The sequence below is a fragment of the Penicillium nucicola genome (assembly GCF_028828085.1).
Source record: "Penicillium nucicola strain IBT 29836 chromosome Unknown utg000002l, whole genome shotgun sequence".
NCBI lineage: Eukaryota > Fungi > Ascomycota > Eurotiomycetes > Eurotiales > Aspergillaceae > Penicillium > Penicillium nucicola.
Window position 1 is genome coordinate 3,336,926 of NW_026643126.1, and position 19,767 is coordinate 3,356,692.

General features: G+C 47.0%; 6 protein-coding genes across 6 annotated transcripts; 1 reads left to right on the plus strand and 5 right to left on the minus strand.

The window, feature by feature from the left end:
- Positions 1-168: 168 nt before the first annotated feature.
- Positions 169-1,698, minus strand: N7511_003018 (ankyrin repeat domain-containing protein; the record flags this gene model as incomplete). Its single annotated transcript, XM_057125443.1, has 1 exon — positions 169-1,698. One exon carries the CDS (start codon positions 1,696-1,698, stop codon positions 169-171), a length of 1,530 nt encoding a protein of 509 aa, XP_056987602.1.
- A 51-nt stretch (positions 1,699-1,749) lies between these two features.
- N7511_003019 (uncharacterized protein) lies at positions 1,750-2,334 on the minus strand (the record flags this gene model as incomplete). Its single annotated transcript, XM_057125444.1, has 1 exon — positions 1,750-2,334. One exon carries the CDS (start codon positions 2,332-2,334, stop codon positions 1,750-1,752), a length of 585 nt encoding a protein of 194 aa, XP_056987603.1.
- Positions 2,335-2,424: 90 nt separating this feature from the next.
- Positions 2,425-4,329, minus strand: N7511_003020 (uncharacterized protein; the record flags this gene model as incomplete). Its single annotated transcript, XM_057125445.1, has 3 exons — positions 2,425-2,743; positions 2,795-3,078; positions 3,136-4,329. 3 exons carry the CDS (start codon positions 4,327-4,329, stop codon positions 2,425-2,427), a joined length of 1,797 nt encoding a protein of 598 aa, XP_056987604.1.
- A 1,736-nt stretch (positions 4,330-6,065) lies between these two features.
- N7511_003021 (uncharacterized protein) lies at positions 6,066-7,948 on the plus strand (the record flags this gene model as incomplete). Its single annotated transcript, XM_057125446.1, has 5 exons — positions 6,066-6,453; positions 6,509-6,923; positions 6,971-7,507; positions 7,563-7,688; positions 7,744-7,948. The coding sequence occupies 5 exons, from the start codon at positions 6,066-6,068 to the stop codon at positions 7,946-7,948; spliced, it is 1,671 nt and encodes a 556-aa protein (XP_056987605.1).
- A 1,076-nt stretch (positions 7,949-9,024) lies between these two features.
- N7511_003022 (uncharacterized protein) lies at positions 9,025-9,819 on the minus strand (the record flags this gene model as incomplete). The annotated part of the gene is made up of 1 exon (XM_057125447.1): positions 9,025-9,819. One exon carries the CDS (start codon positions 9,817-9,819, stop codon positions 9,025-9,027), a length of 795 nt encoding a protein of 264 aa, XP_056987606.1.
- A 4,138-nt stretch (positions 9,820-13,957) lies between these two features.
- Positions 13,958-15,985, minus strand: N7511_003023 (stress-regulated transcription factor RPN4; the record flags this gene model as incomplete). Its single annotated transcript, XM_057125448.1, has 2 exons — positions 13,958-14,045; positions 14,098-15,985. The coding sequence occupies 2 exons, from the start codon at positions 15,983-15,985 to the stop codon at positions 13,984-13,986; spliced, it is 1,950 nt and encodes a 649-aa protein (XP_056987607.1). The 3' UTR covers positions 13,958-13,983.
- Positions 15,986-19,767: the final 3,782 nt, after the last annotated feature.

Consider the following 19,767-nt stretch of genomic DNA (forward strand, 5'->3'; position numbering starts at 1 on the left):
TGGAATAGCGAAGATAATCGTACAAAAGATCCCTTTGAATCTCAGTCTTGGTAATTTGAACTTATCATGAGAGTTGGGAAGATGGAGAATATAGGAAAATGTAATGCTGAGAGCTCAACGGTCACGAAGAATTGGAATCACCGATATGATTCTAACTTGTTGCCAGTATCACGCTTTGTTGCAAGCTTCCCATAGAGCACGTGGCGTCAATTCCTCTCGATTCTTACAGGCATTATAAATCTCTTCGCCCCCCTCCATCTCTCGTAGCAGTTGCATGGCTCTGTAATCGCCATCCAAGGCCGTAGCAAGATAATGTAGTGCAGTATTTCCATCCACATCCTGGGCGCGTACATCGATCTTCGCATCAGCAAGCACGCGAAGAGTGCTGAGTTGTGCTTCCCGTTCAGCAGGTGTCATCGGTGTTGGTGGGTTCACAGAATGATTTGGCACTTGCTTTGTTGATTCCAAGTGCAGTGGACTGGGCTGCGAATGCGGGAGCCACTTGGAGTCTAGGGTACGAGCGCAGTGAACACTTCGCACGGCATCAGGGACTTCTCGGTTCATGGACATTGAGGTAAGTGGGAGTGAGGCGATATGAAGCAATGTATGACCCAACGCCGTCGTGCCTGCGCTGGAAAGTGGCATAGGAAGGAAAGATAGGAGTTCAGGGTCATGGCGAGCAACTGCCAAATGAAGTGGATGAAGTTCGAAGATAGGGGTACGGAGGTTCAAATCGATATCTGGATGCGTAAGAAGATGTTTGATACAGGCCCTGATGTTGGGATCATTTGGATCGCATCGACCCAATGCAAAAGAAAGCGGCGGTAAAGCAACTGTGGGAGCTATCATTGCCCGATAGTTGGGAGAATAGTGATACGTATTAAGTAGCCGTTCAAGCATAGCATGTTGACCATTTTCAATGGCTTCATGGGTGGGAGATGTGACGCTTAGTGACGATGGCTTCGTATCATCGAAATTGGCTTGGCCGGAAACGCTGATCCAGGCAGACTCATCTGCCCCCGCTTCGCGAACCAGCGCGAAAAGATCCTCAAAGCCTAGGCCAGCAGCCACTTCTAAAGCTGTGATGCCTTTGTTCATCCTTAGCCGCTGACCTGGGACATTTGGCTCAGTCCAAAATCGTGGGAAGCTGGTGCGTCGCTCATCTAGTTCAGCTTGGGTCAATGGCTGTGTCTGCTCGGTGATTCCTTTGCTTGCTGCAACTTCTAGAATCTGCAATCGTGAAGGGCATGAGCCAAAACTCGAGATATCGACCTTGGCGTCTCGACCACGCATGAACCTCGCAGAGTAGTCAGATAAGTCCCAAATATGGATGCCCGTGGAATCTGCACCACTGGCCAGCAGCGTTCGAACATTTTCCGGTGAATTAACGCGAATGGCAGCCGTGAGTGGAGATTCGTAGGTGCCCATGTTGCTCCCACTGATGTTTGCATTAGGGGAACACCCTGCTAGTTCACGAAGTTTTCTCTTGTGGTAATCCAAAAGAGCACGGAGGACAGCTGGATTGGAGTTACCGGCAGCCCGAATGGCCGCAGACTCCTCCACACCCCAGGTGACGTCTTCTCTGGTGAGTTTATATGACATGGTGTGGAGGTGAAGCTGGAGAAGAGGAAGAATATACGTATTTAACTTGCTCAGGTGCGGGGTTGTCTCGGTGATATCATAGCAGCTATTTGACATGGTGAGTCACTTCATTCTGGCTCCTTCGCTTATATCCTACGGTCCGTGTATCTACACATCGTCATTATCATCCATGCGATCGTTCTCAGCAGCTTGACCCAGGGCATATTCCGGGGTGAAGGGACGACCCTGCCGATAACCTCCCCAGTCAAAGTACCATCGCGTCGGACATTCATCCTGCGGATCGCGATATCGCGTCAATTGACCCCGTTGAGCACCTGTGAACGTTTGTTCCGTTACCAAGTCCTCCTGCTGCAGATAATTTGCAAAACGCCAAATCGCCCGGTGATGCTCATTATCACCATAGTCAGACTCCGCTCCATCTCCAGGATAAAAGTAATGGGTTTGATCAGTCACGTCATTGCCCGTATTGCAATTCAAGACGTGAGATCGTCGATTCTCACCTTGATTGTCGTTGCCATCCACACGAGGATACCTGTTTTGCTCCACGTAGTCTTGGCCATGGAAGGCAACTATAGCGTATATCCCAACCCGGAATTCACCATTGCGCTGCATTATATGGTCGAAGTGGAAATGGAACACCCCGTATTCATCACTGTCAGACTCTCGGTATTCCGGGCCATTAGGCAGTCGCCACACAACTGCATCGTATAAGTAGACGTCTACATTGTGCATTGGGGGCCAAGATTTTCTCACTTACTTTCTAAAATCTCCTCTCCTCTGCTAGTACGAACTAACATCTCATATTCTAGGGTTAATGTGCCGTCAATAATTCCCTGCATCATGTAGCCTATTCTGGTCAGCACGTACTTCAAGTGAGTTGTAAGGATTCATACCCCAGCTTGGTTGTCCGAATTGTGATGAAGAATCATAAAGCTCCTCTGTTTCAGCAATGTTTCTGGCAAATACATTCTTCGCTGCCGACAGCACAACTGATGCATTGGAACGTTTATCAAGGCCTGCAGCAGGGCAAGCCAAGACGCAAAGTTGGGACCCAGCATCCTGAGAGTCCGCAACTTCAGCACTTCCATGGGTTCCCAAGCACAGAAGACTTTCCGTCCGTGCAATTGGCTCCGCATTAGGCCTGTACGATTAATTAGATTGATTTTCCAGAGGAAAGAGATATAGCACATACCATTCGGCCTGAAACTGATCAATCTCGTCCAGGGTCACTAAAGGATCACTAGAATTATACGCATCCTCCATCAACGTCATCTGATAGGTTGGGCTGTTGCCCTTCGCGATGGCGGTCAAATGGATTAGTAGACTGGTCCAGTCTGCCTTGTTCAAACTATGACGCTTTTGCAACCCCATTTCGATGGTTTCCCGCTTTGAATACTGGCGTTGACCTTTGTCGCAAACAGGATCTTTGGAGTACTTCTCTAGCTGGGTCTTAAATGCCGTAACGAGGGGATCATTCTACTCGTGTTAGTAAGGCTTGCGAGTAATATGGGCCACAGGGGAATTTCAACATACACTCGTAGCTGGTGAATCGCAACAGAATGATCCATACCCTGACAGGCACCCAGAAGGATCGGTCGCGATGGAAGCTTTCCCAGCAGGGCACGTTCCAGAGCACTGGAAGGGAACAGAGCCCCAGAATTTCCCACCGTGGTAGTACCAGTCGCAATTCTCGTATGGAGGAGGCTGATCACAGCAGAACGACTTGTAGCCGACAATACAAGGCTCTTCTCCACCAGCACCATAATTGGAATAAGTTAATCGCTCTCTCCCTGAAGGGCAGCCTGCGTTGCTGTGAATCCCAGCACAGAAGGGCGCACTGCCTGACCAACCACATTCAGAAACTGCTTCGTTGGCCGCGGTCTGCGTACAGCAAAGTACTTTGTGCCCAGTCCAACAACTTTTTCCAGTTCCACTGATGCTGCTTGACACTTCAACCTCTCCCTTGTGGCATTTGCCATTGCAAAATGGAGCCCCGCCACGCCACTGGCAAGTGGGCATATTGTCACTTGGGCAGCAGTAAAGACGCGATTTGCCCTTCGAGCATCCAGTGTTTGTACCAGTGTTGCCTCTATTCTTGCCATCACTTCGCTGAGCAGGGCTAAGGCCGTTCGGACAAGATTCGCCGCATTCACCCAACTGGCAAGATTGAACTTGGTCAGTGGTAGAAGCAAGTGATTTGGCCGACAATGCGATTGTGCTACGACCTGTCAACTTCGATAGTGCCGCCGAAGCTGTGCCTTCGGAATCATCTGTCGAAACGGCCCATACCATGGTACCACCAAGACAGTTTTTATTGGCATAGTCCAGCTTCAGCTTCAGAGTTTCCTCATCATCATAGCTGACCCACTGGTTCTCGCCCCAAGTGACCATTTTGACGGCGGCCGTCTTGTCTAGAGACACTTTGGCGTTGCCTTTATCTATCACATTCTTGATCTCTGAGTACGAGAGTGTTCCGACTGAGTCCGTGCAAGACCCTGCATTACCCCCTGCTGAGAAAATACATCCGGGGGTGTTGCAACTGGGATCAGCGAGAGTGAATGACCGGCCATAAAAGCCCAGACCAAGAACGACATGGTCTGGGTCAATCTTATTGCGCCAAAGGAGCTCCATTGCCAAATCAATTTCAGTCAAATTGGTGTGAGCATTGATATAAGGTCCAAGGTATTTATTAGTATTGTCCCAAGTGCCATGCAGATCATAGGACATGATGTTGAACCAATCAATTGTCTTTTCGATCTCGACAATGTCAAAGTGTTGCATATACCAGTAAGAGGATGGGATGGTGATGGTGAGGCCGTATGTATGCCCACTTGACGAGAGGGCATTACGGAGATTCTTGAGGAAAGAAGTGTAATTATCGTAGTCAGCGGCTTTTCCTGAGCGCTCTTCAGCTACTGGATATTCCCTAGAGTCCACAGTAAGTGGTGTGATTACCAATGAAGGGGTTAGGGGGGTCAATACCAATCAAGATCGATGCCATCAAAGCCGTACGTCTCCAAGAAGGAAAGCAAGGATTCAAAGAATTTTTTCTGCGCTGACTCTGATGCAGCCAGGTCTGAAAAGGTGGTCGCAGTGGGCTGATCAGGGTCATTCATGCTCCAGCCTCCAATGGATATCCAAGTCTGAAGGTCAGGGTAAAGGTTTTTGAGCCCAGTGAACCTTTTATACAATGCAACATCCCCGCTATCCATCGGGGCGACTTTGAATGAAGTAGGGTCGATGAAGGCAAAGGCAAAGTTTAGGTGTGTGTATGATCCAAGAGGAATAGCTGTCTAATATTAATACCGCTATGTGCAAGGCGTGTGTGAGCAAGGGAAACATACATTCAGGGTACATTTTGTCACATTTGCGAGTAATTCCCCAGCTCTCATAGTATCCAATTGTACGCTTCGAAGCGCTAGATCCAGAGCAGCTGGGAGATTCGATGGTTTTGTTGCCACAAAAATCCTTGGTGGTACCACAGAAGCCATATTCAGAACAACACACGTTGAGAGGACATGTGTCTGCCGCGGACCACTTGATGGAGTCAGCTCTTTCAATAACTTTGATGGGATGGAATGACAATTACCTTCATGCCCCAACCTGGGTTACAGTCTGACTTGCTATCACAGTTGGATATGCAGCTGTCCCCGCAGAAGTCAGGTCCCATTCCACAGACTCCTGTGTTTGAGCAGCAGCCAAGTTCACATGGCTTGTCGGCGCTACAGGTGTAGTCCTGGCCAAGACAAGGACAACACCATAGTGCGAGTAAAATTATAGCCCAGTAATTCATATTGGGGCCATATAACAATGCAATATTTCAAAGATTGTATGACGGTACTTTAAAACACATCAAAAAGATGCCATAAGAGGAAGACGCGAGAGAAGTGTCCAAGAGATATGAGGCCGCTCTCACCAGGCTTCAAATTCTTTCAACAAGTCTAAATACCCGGATGTCATATGCAATTGCATACTCTAGTGTATGCAGGAACCTTTTCGCCCCAAAATCCCTGTTGATCACACCCTCCATCACAAAGCACTAAATCTCTAGGGGACTTCATTCCAAGTTTGCTTCATGTACCCCTCTTGTAGATGAACAAATGAGAACATTATCAGAAGAATGTTGTTGTTTCCCTGATGAGTTTGACATCACTCGGATGCTGATCTCTGAATCCTTCGGGGCTCCCTGCCTCTTGTAGCATACACTAGTGCCACCGAACGCTTTTAGTTTCGTCAGGGTCTAGTTTCCCCTCGTTTTACCGACATTAGTCGTTTCAGGCCTCCGATCTACATATTCCACCTCGTAAATTCATCCTGTAAGAGACATCAGAAAACACCTCACTATCACATTCGGAAGTGAGAGCTGAGTGCTTTGGGTATACATCCACCCACCCTCCACCTGCTGATCTCAATTGTCAATAATTTTCTCGGTACCTCAGAATATTTCGAGAACAGCTACAGCCATGAAATTCAATGCTATATTTGTTATCACTTACATCGCGTCTGTCATGGCGCAGATCGATCTATATGAGTATGGAACCAACGCCACAGCCTCTATTTCGGATGGATGCACTTCTGCGTTGACAAAAGAGCTGAGTTGCGATCCTTACCTTTTTACGCTTTCCATGTCAGACTACTTTGGTCCGGTGGGCAATGAAACCTTCCAGGATCAATTATGTGATGAAGGTTGTGGTAAGGCGTTGGAGGCCTATCATTCTTCGGTGGTACAGCAATGTGTCGACGATGTCGAGCCCTGGGATGGAATCCCAGCTGTATGGGCGGGAGACGTTCTGTGGTCAACCTGGAACAGGACCTGCCTGAAGGACACCAAGACTAACACATACTGCACCGGTATTTTTCTCAACTCCTGTTGCTGATATGTATTAACCCGATTCACGATTTCTAGATGCGATAGGAGACATTCAAACAGCCCTTGGAGACATTGATACAGCGTTATCAGTCCTATCAAAAGATCAACTTTGCTCGACATGTGTGTTAGATCTGATTCAGCAAATGCAGAAGACGGCGTATTCCAACTACGACGAGCAGTTGGTGGAAGAATATGTTAAGATTCAAGACACCTGCAATACGGGCGCCCTGCCCACCGATGTGCAGCCTCCCGCTACCAATATGACCGCTATCCCTGGCATCGACTACTCCACTCCCTCTAACGCCTCCTGCCTCTCTGGAAATTCCTACTCTGCGAAGTCTGGCGATGACATGCAGTCCATTGCCAAGGCCCAGAAAGTCCCGACTGGCCCACTGAGAACGCTGAATGGCATCTTTCCGGACGGTTCGAACTTGCTTTCCGGACAGAACTTGTAAGATCAGTCCCCAATTTTCATGGAGTGAACACTCACATTTCCAGGTGTCTTCCACGGGCTTGTCCCGTCTATTTAGTGCAGGATGGAGACAACTGTAACTCCATCGCCGATTCCTACGATCTTACCATTTCAGACCTCATAAGCTATAACCCCTCCATTAACAGAGCGTGTTCGAACCTGAACGCTGATGACAATATATGTGTTGGCGCTTCTGGTCAGACATACACACCAACCACAATTGCTGGTGCCACTGCTACAAAAACAGCCCAATACGCGGCCAGCACGGTGGCAGCAGCCGGTCCTACGGGCTATGGAACCACGAATGAGTGTGGGGGCTATTATCCCGCAGCTGACGGAGATGACTGCGAACAGATTTCACTCATATACTCCATTAGCCTGGAACTTTTCCTTGCAATCAATCCCGCCGTCAACGCAGCCTGTTCAAATCTGTTTCCTGGTCTGTATTACTGCGTTTATCCGACCGAAAACTGGAATGCCACTGCAAATGGAACCACTACGTCGACTTATGTGACGCCTCCTGCTCCCACCCCGACAGGAACCACTCCTAATTGCTACACATGGTCAGTAAATAATGAATACTACGCAATAAATTCCGCAAGCTAACATATATTCCAGGCGGACGATCGTCGATGGAGATTCCTGCTCGCTTTTGCAGAACGTTTATGGAGTCACGTTTGAGCAGCTTCGTATTTGGAACCCACAACTCAATGATAAATGTTCCAATTTGCTCCTTGATGCCGCGTAAGCATCTTTACTTTACTCCCGACTTATATGCAGATTTGTTAATTTACTACAGCTATTGTGTTCGTGGTGATACAAACACGACTACCACTTCCACTACTAAAACAGCTGACACAACGACATTGAAAACCACAAGCACAGTGAATCAGCCGACACAAACCTCTGTGTCAGCTCCCGGTCCAACTCAAGATGGTATTCCCAAGAACTGCAATAGCTGGGTTATGCAAAAAGATGGTGAGTGGCGAAACATCGCTGACTGAACACGACTAACAAAGCAAAGGGGTATATTGCTACGATATAGCTGCTAGTGCTGGAATCACGCTTGATAAATTGTACGAGCTAAATCCAGCTCTTAATGGAGATTGTTCGGGGCTTTGGGCTGGATATGCTTACTGCATTGGAGTTTCAGCCTAAAGTAGCAGAATTTTCGATGTTTTGGGCCCTTGAGGTAATGATATTTGGCTGAGGGGACATGTATGATGATTATTCATGGATGAGCATGTACATGGGCTTTCCCAAACTCCTTTTTCGATAAAGAATGCGACTAGGCAGCAGATAAAATTGGAGCCCCATTCAGTGCCTAGCATTCTGATCAAATAAATCCCAAGGCTAGTGTTTTGCATCATCTCCAAATGATCTGATAGGCTTCATTTCTTATTTAAGGTCCACAAGCATGGTGCACACAATCAGCACTGTGGTCTTTGTTGGCGATGAGGGAGTTGAAGCCAGGAGAACATATTTGCATATGGATACCTTCCTCTTGATATCAGTCAAGACCAGCTAAATCTACCTAGGTATCCGCCGGATCCAAAGAGGCCAGTTCAATCTGCCTTATCGCCTTTCATTGCGTGATCGTATGTTGATGCCAATGAAGGGAGTGTTTCAGATGCATTAGAAGAGCCAATCATGATTACCATAGTTCAGCTAAGAAGGTCAGTGCGCCGGTCAGGCGACGGAGGGTGAGAATCACCCGCTCTCACTCAGCTTCTAAACCTCATCTGTAGTGCACTCAGCCAGCTCAGTCACTATATTATGACTGTATATTTTTCTTTGGAATGGCAGAACAGGTACATACGACCACAGGGTGTGGAGAACAGGGCTTCCCGTCCGCTCAGCCGTACTTAAGCCACACGCCGGTAAGTTAGTAGTTAGGTGGGTGACCACTAGCGAATCCTTACTGTTGTATGTTTTTTTGGATCTACTACCTTTAGTTAGATAGAGAGCGGCACGTTTAATTTACTACGATTTTTACGGGCTAGGGAATATTTTTTAAGGTAAGTGGAATATAATAGTGCCGTTAAAGAGCCAACCAAATAGTTGACACTTATTCGGGAAATCAACTTTCTATTCCAAAATATCGAGCAACTTCAATAAGACCTGAGCCTCCAAATTCGATCCAAAGATCGACAATCCCCCGTTCTCTGGCTTGCGTAATGTCTTTACTATCCCAAGTTTCTTCCAAATGTCTCTCGAGGTATATTGTCTGAAACCCGCATCGCTTAGCGGCATACAAGTCCTCAAGATGGGCTGCGACGAGACAACATTGCGAATTTCTGAAACCAAATCTTCGTGCCGCAGCATTATAAACCTCTGGCGACGGCTTATAGGCACCAAAATGCTCCGCGCTGGTGATGTGCTTGAAAGGCAGAGAATTATGCGCTTGTAGTTCTTCGAGAAGTTTGACATTACCATTGGATAATGTAGATGTCACAAATTCGGTGCCCAGCAACGAAAGGCCTGGCACACCATCGGAGTATGCGTCAAGTCGATGCCAAGCCAGTGTCAAATCCTCAAGATCTTCCTCATCAAATAAACCCCGAATAAGCCGTTTGGTGAGAATCTTTTCCAAAGAAATTCGGTTGTATTCATCTACCGAGACAAAGGGCTTAGATATGTCGTACGTGTTTCCGAAGTCCATATATGCACGATGCCACTCCTCGGCGATTTCCTTCCAATCCGAGGTGGACATATCAGAGACACGCGCTCGCACATCGATACTTAGATCTCGAATATTGTCTTGCATAGCCCTTCTTGCGGCAGCATTCAGTTCGTTTGTGATGCAACATCTCCATTCCACAATTGTCCCCAAGACATCGAAGAATAATATTGAAGGAGTTTCATCTTGTGGCATCTTTTTCGAATCTTCTTTGAGAGAAGTCGAAGGATAAAGGCTGGGGCATAAATTGTACACTATAGCTGAAAGTATGGTAGATTCTCGTCAGTCAGTGATAAAAAGTCAACGGTCTCAACAAATGACTTGAACTTCACGAACTGGCATAAAAATCGATAGAAACTATCGCAATGGGACTTGACCTTCTTAAATGTCGACGCTACTAAACACCCAATCATTCATCTACCTCGGGACAATTTTGCTCAAGTTGCATGTGATTGGCGATAGATCGCTCTCAACAAGTTCCTCGGGAATCACGGGCTCAGTATATGAGGCAAGACACCCAAGCTAGTGAAGAGAATTGGATCTCGTAATTAAACCTTAATGCTGCTCATGAACTATTCGTGAACGAAAGATAAGCACTTTTTGCCGCCACAGCCACGTCTATGATTTGACGGGAACAGGAGAAAATAAAAAGCAAATAACGAAGTTCAGCGCCTGGAAAGGATCGAAAGTTCACTCAAATCTAAGCAAAGCTTTCTGTTTTATTCTGGCGTTGCTCTGAGAAGCCCCCGGTGATTACCACAAAAGAATACTAAGATATCAAAGTTTGGTAATGTTGCGTAGTCGAGAGATTGATATTAAGAAATATGCACAATGAAATATACTTGCTTCTACTTGATAATATATCCAAAAGTAACCATGGGGCTTCATTGCACAGTGCTATGTGATCTTGAAACTTAGCGGAAGTCGGGGCTTTGAAGAAAACTGAAAATGAAAATTCGATATAGCGCTTAATCGGAGTAACTTCTGTTTCTATTTTTTTGTCTGAAAAAGCCATATTATTCTAGGTCTTCTTTAATTTCTGTTGAAATTAATAGCAACGAAAATATCTCAGGCTCTCTAGTATTTGAGAAAAAATTGATAAACTGTTAGCTTTTGGTAATGCTAGAATACGAATATGTTGACTTTTTTACACAATTTATAACGACAATCTGTTTGAATCACTTGCATTACGCTAATGTCTATTCCTCTGGACTTATATAAAGTGTCCGTATGATGCAGCATATTATTGCAGAATCCCAAAGGTCTACTCCCGGAGGGGCAACCTCTATTAGCAACCCGGACAGTGGGTTCGACGAGCCCACCTACAGCAGTCCTTCCCCACGCCCGGTTTGGGGCTCATTGAAATTTGAGTGTTGATTAAATTGAGATAAGGAGTGACGTAGTTACAGAAATATAACTGCTATGTGTCTTCTTATGAATTACCACAAGTGAAGATATGTTATTCTAATAATCGACGAAGTGTAAATTTCAACCGGCATCCAATCGTTCTCATGCCTATATACCTACAAGTAATCTGCTGAAGGGATAACGCGTAACCCATATTGAATAATCCAAGTTGATTTGTGAAAAGCGTATAACCAAATTTGAAGCACTTGAGAGATAACCTAGTAAGTATACTATCTACTACAGAAGATGGACCTTCACTGCGACTCTGCCTGCCTCCAATGATCCAATAGAACCAAGATAAACTGATGAAATCACATTCTATACTACAGTATACTATGACTAGTGCGAAATACCAGAACAAGTCACAAACGCACAACAAACCCAAGCCCAAAATAGAACAAGCACCCTCATCCCAAGCCACATATGTAAACCTCCAAGTGGAAATGCACAAACCCCTGCCAATACCTGGCTTGCGTCCCAATTAACATAAACGGTAAAGTCAAAAAATCAATACGCAACTAAGATCATCTTCAAAAAGCCACAAACCCCACCCGCCGACCGTTTCATTTCCAACCCTTCATTTCGTAAATCCACTACTGTATACAGTAGAACTGTACGGGGATAGATCAACAACACAACCACAAGTGACAGACGAGTTCGTATCAAGCCACAGTTCCACTAGATCCACAACACCCACCGTGATCACCCCACCAAGTCCACGGGTGTAGCCTGTACTGTAACGATACAATAACCAACTCCACAATCTCCACTACCCGCCAATGCGAAAACGAGAAGCGCTATATACCTTGTGCTTATTTCCCAGCGTTAAGCTAAGCTGAGCTCAGCTGAAATTACGGAGTACTCTATCCTCTATTGTACCGATCTTCGACCCCCGACCCACGCGACACGCGAGACAAGCCATGGCCCCACAATCCGATTCTATTCCTTCCAATAGGAGGGATAGTTTAAGCCCCCCGCGCTGGCCTGTAACTGCTGTACGGAATTTGGGGTCCACATGAGCATGGGATTGACATTTGTTTCGCATGCGATTGGTATGGTGTGGGCTTTCCACTGCCGGGGACTGAATTTTGGGCTGGGAGTCGGGGTAAGGCAGGGGTTACGTGGAGTACAGTACAGTAGGGGGGAGAGGGGGCCAGGGAATAGGGAGAGGAGTACTCCGCGTGTCCAACTCCATGTTCATGTCTACAGTAGGTTCCCAGCTTTGTACATTGTACTATACATGTGTACGTGGAAACTGCTGGGTATAGTAGTCTCCCAGATCTTGATCCGATTTGCTAAATCGGATGTTTGTTTCAGGGTAATGATGTCGATTTCAAGATTGGATCATAATAACTGTCGTCGTGATGGGGTTTAATATGTTGTATTAATATAATAAATTCGAACCAGGTCATCGTAAACGTAACCACTCGCTTTTGAGTTTCATATTCACTTTAAACTAAACCTGGGAACAAGGATACTGACATCCGAAACCTTGACAGTTAGATTCTCTATTGCCCATGTACAGTACGGAGGTAAGTACTCACTAGCTCCAGCTCCACCCCGCACTCAGCATCAAACCCAAACCTAACCATCGAAAGGATGAAAGTCGGGGCTGGGATTAGGGTAGGGTTGACATTGGTACTGATATTTAAAAGACAGTGGTTGGACTAGAGCACCAGTGAACTTTCAACACAGAACACGCAGCCGAAAACAGCCAAAACCAACAAACTTCCAAATCGAACAACTCAATCACAAGAACCAGTTCCAAGTTAAATCTAAACAAAATACTTGTCCAAGATACCACCACCATTCACACCATGTTCAAGTTCAAGCGGAGTTGTCTCATATCTTATCAGCCCTAATCCTAGGCTTGCGGTTAGTGGTTCACAGATCCCGCGAACCAGGGTCCGCGATCGGGTGTCTACGCAATGATGGGATCATACATGTACATGGAGATCTTGGCACGAGACAACAAGTCCGATGTCCAATTCTAAGAGGCTTCCAAGTTTCGACTTGATTGTGAGATCCATGAGCAATATAACTTGTAAAACTGAGTGAAAAACTTGGAGAATGATATAATAATTATGATCACGAGAAGCCCATGTTCTTGCCAAGAAGCTTCTGTACTGTACAGTACAAGTCAAGGTAGAATGAAGAATTAGCTTTGAGATCCATCAGGTGGAGAGAAATTGCATCCAGAACTGGGTATTATCCTTGCGAACGTGGGTGCTATGATAGTATTATGATACGATTTTGATGGTTCTAATGACTGATGACATCTGTGGATATTGTTTGTAACTGTACTACGTTTAGGCGGGTAGTGACCTGCTGTGTTACCTTACTTTCCCGCAAGGGTATGCGTGTGCTGTATTGTGGCTGAGATAAAGAACCTAGCTACTGTACTGTAGGCAAGAGAATTTGGACTTGTGAATCAAGGGATGGACGAACATCCATCTCATACTGCAGAGGGCCGATTGCTGTGTTTCAGATGATCGTGATCAACATGAACAAATACCGAAGAAACCAATAGCGATGTGAGAGTAGAGGAGTTGGTTATTGAATATATTTCTGATTAATCCCAATGTCCAGCTAATGTACAAATTTTTTTTTTGAAAAAGAAATGTACTATAGTACAAGAGAACCAGCAACTGTACTGCGCTTGAAAAACAAAAGCAAAAACCAAAGGAAAAGCCTATTAGGCTCAAAAAAGTCAATGTACACCAGTCAACACCATATATCCGTTTCCTTGACCATAATCGTAGCGTAAAGCATATACACCACCAATGCAACGCATGCAAACTCGTAAAATCGTACACATAAAAAAAAAGAATAGGAATACACAACGTCATAATGACGTGCCCCGCATTTGGCAGGGGCCCCAAAGTGGGGCAATGGGTCCACTCTATGACGTTCGGCATGCCGATCCGGTGGACCATGACGTAGAAGGCGCGCTCAATCTCTCCTCCTGCGCTGCTTGCCTGGCCAGTCAATTTCAGGATGCACCACTCGCATGTCTGTAATTAATGATTAGTTTAAGAATGTAATGGATCAACGGGTGTAACTTACGCCTTGTCAGAGCATCGTTTCGGCTGAATGTCTTGTCCTCGTTACAGATGTGACAGCGGACCTTTTGCTTGCCCGCTGTATGGATCGTATGTTCATGTCGGGTAAGATCGTAGGGTCGGGAGAAGACTGAATTGCATGCTTTGCCCGTGGATGGGTTGATGCGCTCGCACCGGTGCGGGCCAGCTTGGGAATTGCGTAGTGTGGTGTCGCGGCTGATGAGGTGACCACCGGGTGTGGTTTGCCGGTGGGCTTCACGCTTGTGGCGCTGTAGACGAGAGGGAGAATCAAAGCGGAATGAGCAGCCATGATAAGTGCAAGTGTAGGTGCCGGCATCCGAGGTGGTGTTGCTCGGTCGGGGGATGTCCATTGGCAGGTTGACCTGAGCCTGTGGCGATGTCTCACTGGATTCCACAGATAGAGATGGGAAATCAGGAGTGTGCTGCAGGAGGTTGTTGTGCGATGGACGGTGGCTGGGGGGTTGAGCGAATGCGAATTGAGGCTGCGACATGGCGGTTGTGTATTGAGGGAATGCTTCCATCGGTCGCATTGAGCCGCTGTCGCGACGCAAACCAAGAGCATCGCCCAAGTTAAAGTCTCCCTGCGGGATGCCGGAGGGGAATAGAGCTGGGAGATCTGAGTCTTCGCCATCCTGGAAATCCAACACAGCGTCCTTGGGGGACATAGTCTTGATATCTCCGGTAGCGTTGGGTTGAGACCGGTTCATTCCCTGCATTGCATTCTGTGTCATGGGAACACTAGTAGCCATTTGAGGCTGCTGCATGTTGTTACCCATATCACCCGCGAAGGGAGAAGATGGGCGGAAAGGCGAGCGGTCCCGTCGGTTGACAGGAGACTGAGAGCGAGCAGACATATGTCCTTGGTTGGCAGCCTGGAGGCGATCGGCGATAAAGTTGCGCGGGTTGAGCTGGTTCTGACCCATTTGCTTGTTCATCTGGGGAGCAGCCATGATGGCTGGGTTGTAGAGCTCATCCTGGTAGATATCGGAAATAGTCCTGTCCAGCTTGGGAACTCCCATTGGCATGCCGTTAGAGGTGTATTCTGCGTCGGCTTGTAAGTACTGGTTCATCCATCGGTTGATCAGTCCGGTCTCACCATTCATCTTGGCTGCATCATCAAGCTCGTCCAGGCTGGTTTGGGGAGTCACTGGTGAGTTGTGGCTCATAGTTGACACCGAAGGAGCCAGGGAGTAATCGTTCTGCAGCTGCTGGGGCGGTGACTGCTTCTGCTGGTCCATGATAGCCTTTCTCATCGCAGACTCCGCATCAGCGGTGTGGCCATCCTGGGTGGACGGATCAAAGTTCTGGAAGGGTGTCGCGAGGAAGGAATTTTGAAGCGGGGTCTGCACTGGCGTGGGCAACGGCTTGTTAGAGCTGTTGGACCGACGGTGAAAGTTGTTGGCAGGCGATGGAGGCGAAGTGCGCTTCTGCACACCGGCGTAAGGAATGCGCGCAGGGCTCAGGAGCTGCAAGTTGCTATCCCACCCTTGGTTGGTGGCGAGAGGCTGTTGCGCCAACATTGGAGTATAGTATTGTTGAGGGTATTGAGGAAGATAGTGAGGCGAATTGGAACCCTGGATGTCGAATGACGGGTTGTAAGAAGAAGCTGGGGTCATCGATGGAGCCCCAAACGACTGCGAGTCCGACGTCTGCGGGTATGGAATAGAGAAGGTCGGAGAGGAGAAGGAAGGCGAGGAAGGCGCGGAAGAAGGCGGAGAAAGCTGTACACTGGGGTGGCACTCGAACGGCGACTGCAAGCGTTGACAGTTGAACTCCGAATAGAATTCAGGTGGGTACTGGTCGTCTTGTATGATAATGTCCTCCGAAGTGTATGGATCGGTGATGAGACCCTTACGTGGGTACATAAGCATTATGGTGGGGGACGTCAGAGGGTTTGCCACCAGGGAAGGCGAGCTTTATATGTATCCGAGGGCGCAAGATCCGAATAAGATTTCCTGATCAATTGCCGTGTGGGTTTGTAAGAGACTTTGGGACGAAACTTGGGGTAGCGAAGAGTCTGGAAACGTCGGGAGGCTGATCGAATGGATGAGTAGTAGAGTTGGATGGTACTGGGTGGTGGGTGAGTTTGGTTCTGGGTAATGACTCGACCGGAGGAAAGTTAGAAAATATATGATATCAAGAGTTGGAAGTATGAGTAATGAAAGAGAGGGAGAGACAAGAGATATAAGTAGGCCATGACCTCACATAGGTAACGGAGTGACCGAAATACCGTATAGGCTTCTGACACTAGGCCAAATCGAGAGTAGAATGGTAATATTACATACAATACCGAGTCCCACTGATCTGGGGATCTTCCGTGGCTTACATGAGGAAGCCACATCTCCACATTCAGCCAGTGGCATTATTCGCATCGTATTATTTGTTAGGATTGATTATTCGGATTGTTACAGAGACTTAGTCATAGTCAATAGTAGTTGTATTTGGTCATGACAATGTGAGAGTAGTAAAACAGTACCTACAGTGTTACCATGGCCAAGCTCGCTTAGAATTTTATTTTATTTTTTTCCTCCCCTTGTCTAGAACTAGCTCAAGGACTCGGGTGACCGCGCCAAAATTAGGACTAGGAGGAATGGGGGTGGAGTCGGCCGAAGGGATTTGTAGGGCTGAGCCACACCTAGTTTTGTCGGGACTTGACATTCGGCCCAACAGTGAGTCAAGCAGAACCTGCCAGAAGTGATTGGTAGCCATTAGTAGCCGATTACCCTAATGGATTAGTGGACGATCGGAAAGTTGTGTGTACACTCCCCCCCCCCTCTGGCTTCGTATTCTCGTATCTTCGTATCGTGCATAGTGTGCGTCTCTTTCATCCCTGCACTAGCCACTCAATGTGGCTAGTGTGAACTGGCTCGGGACCGCCGCCCCAACGGTATAGCATTCCCACATGGAGTAGCTAGCATTGGCATGTACGTGTATGCGCTCACCCAACCACTGTCGATCGAATCTCAAGACTCGGTTGAGTGTGGCTGTGACTCAAGTCATTGTCTTGAGATGTCTCCAATCGGCGGGTTCCGATGAGACTTCTCGGCCGTCGAGTCAGCTGACCATGGCATGATAGCGTCGAGTCGGACAATGCAGTCCATGGTTCGTTGACCAGCTGACTCGATCTTGAGTCACCCCACAATCTTCGCGATACTTTCAAGTTATCTTAGCTGCACATTGACTGCAGTTTGATGGTAAGCGCTTGTCTCTAGCTCGCAATAGGCTCGGCGGGAATCTCCCATTTTGGGACTGGAGTGGTCACATGGTCAATCGACTCATATGTGACTAATGATGCACTAAAAGTCCTCGACTCATGTACTGTATACAGTATCTGATTACTAGGTATAAAGAATAAAAATAACAAAAACAATAAACACAAATCAAGTCCCGTGTAAATAAATTAAACTGAAACGGGCAAGTGATTCGAAATGTGCAGGGGATAGAATTTTCCCTGTAGATCAGATCCCTCTGCCACGCGGAACTGTTAGCCGTGCAAAGTGTAAAAGGTGTACTGCAGGTCAGACTCGAAAATTTTCTACTAGCGCTGTCATGCTCCGACCGTGCATATGGCTTTGACCCTAAATGAATATCAGATCGGATCGAGGGGCTCCGAGCCGAGCACGCGAATGGGTGGCAAATCCCGATTCTTTCACCTGAACGTTCATTTGCAAGTAACGAAATAAGACACTACTGCAGACCAACATCTTACTAAAACCCATGTGACCAAATGTTGAGAATCGGCACGTTCTCGGGTAAGCCTCTAACCCCGGTCTGGACAGGCCGAGACGGGTCCGGGGGTGTGCCGTGTCTACCGAACACTCTGGCCCCATCTCCGGATTCTGCACTTCTGCAGCCTACTCTTAGATCCGAGATCTTGGCGTCTAGTTCACTTGCCAAAAAAAAAAACAAGCTGCCTAAACCCCCCAAAAAGTGTAAAGTAGAAAATGTGGCTGCTCGGGCTTCTCGGGTTGATCCAAAGTCTGGGGGTGGCAAGTTGAGCGCCAGCACCAGCTGATCCAAGTGTCCGGCCCACGTAGATTAGATCAAAATGGAGTATAAACGGAGAAACCAAGCGCGGCCGCAGTACATACATAGACATGGTGTGTAAGACACCTTCCCAAATCTAACAAGAATTAGCGACCTTCTACATCAAGACAGCACAACACGAACAACACACTCTCAGCCCGTTACCAAAACAGTATCCCTGCATGAGAAAAATTTTCCCATCGGCAAGCAATCCCGACCAAAAAAAGTGTCAGCACTTTAATCAGCTGGGAAGGGTTCTCGGGCAGCATGAACGAGCCCTACAGACCAACTAGCGCGACTGAAATCTCATATTTAGAAATGGCCTAATGCAAGGAAAGAATTTTCAGTGTCTTTCATTGGTGCTAGTGTCAGGTGCACAGCCACGTACTCGGTATTGCCGTTACGCTGTTCTCCGTTGCCGGTTTAGCCTTGTTAGCGTATTTTTGACCGCAGGTGTGCCTCTGCATGTAATGGTCATTTCCAGTCCATTCCAGAAGGGGGTGAATTAGTGGCTCAGGCCTTTCCTCTTTTGGTTTGGTGCGGTCGTTTTCGGGCTTCTGGAAGCCTGCTATTTTCGTGCCGGACTATCGGCCTCCGGGTATCGCCGTAGCTAGGTTTTCCTGTTTCTTTTACACTAGGATGGCTTTTTTTTTCTTCCCGTTTCAGTTTGGCTGCATGGTGGTAGTGGAAGAGTTTTTCTGTTGCTTCACATTGGTCATTGATGAACGTTGATTGCATCTGTGGCTTGTTTCTTTGTAATTCTGATTATGCTATCATTACCCACTGTAAATGACTCAGTGGCTGTCACGTGGCTGAAATGTGGTACCCTGGACACGTACATCCTGTATTCGTCAGCTAGGATCAAAGACTTCGATAAAATTAGTAAAAATGTTTGGAAATCTTTCCTTGGCAGATCAAGGCTTATGTGGCTTGTTGCGGTGATAGGATGCAAGGGGTACCGGATGTTTTATTTGGTTGCCTACTTAATATTTTTTCTAGAAGCTAGACTCGCCATGTGAGGAATGCTACAGTTTCAGCTGGAATGTTTGGAGGGATTGGTATTTTACTTTCAAGCCAGGAGTCAACTTTACATGTGATCAAATGGTGAGGTATGATCTCCCTTGTACTCCGTATTGTATCGGATTTCATAGATAGAGGTTCAGATGGACCTTGACCAAGTCACCGGGACAGCCACCGGTGCGGCTGAAAACCCATGTGGATTTTGCCTCCAACTTTATTCTGATGCCTAGGTGTGTGAAAACTGCTCCAATACCTTTGAATCGGATTGGACCTTGAATATCTCATGTCGAAAATAAGTGCTGCAGAGCTAGTGGGGTAACAAGTATGCAATCTGCTCTCCACCCTCCGAAACACTGAGTGATTCAGTCGCTTTGTGTTGAAAACACACGCTGCTGTACCTGAGACAATACGTGTTATCGGCCACGTTTTATTCTTCGTGGTTTCAACCTACGCATTCTTTTACGCAATATATTAAAAATAGACAACGAAGCTTTGTATCTGTGTCTGCCTGTTGCGAAAATGAAAATACGTGAGTAAGGCCAACAATGGTCAAATATATATTTTATACAACGCTCCCGAGCGTTGACTTGGTTAAAAGGCTACGATG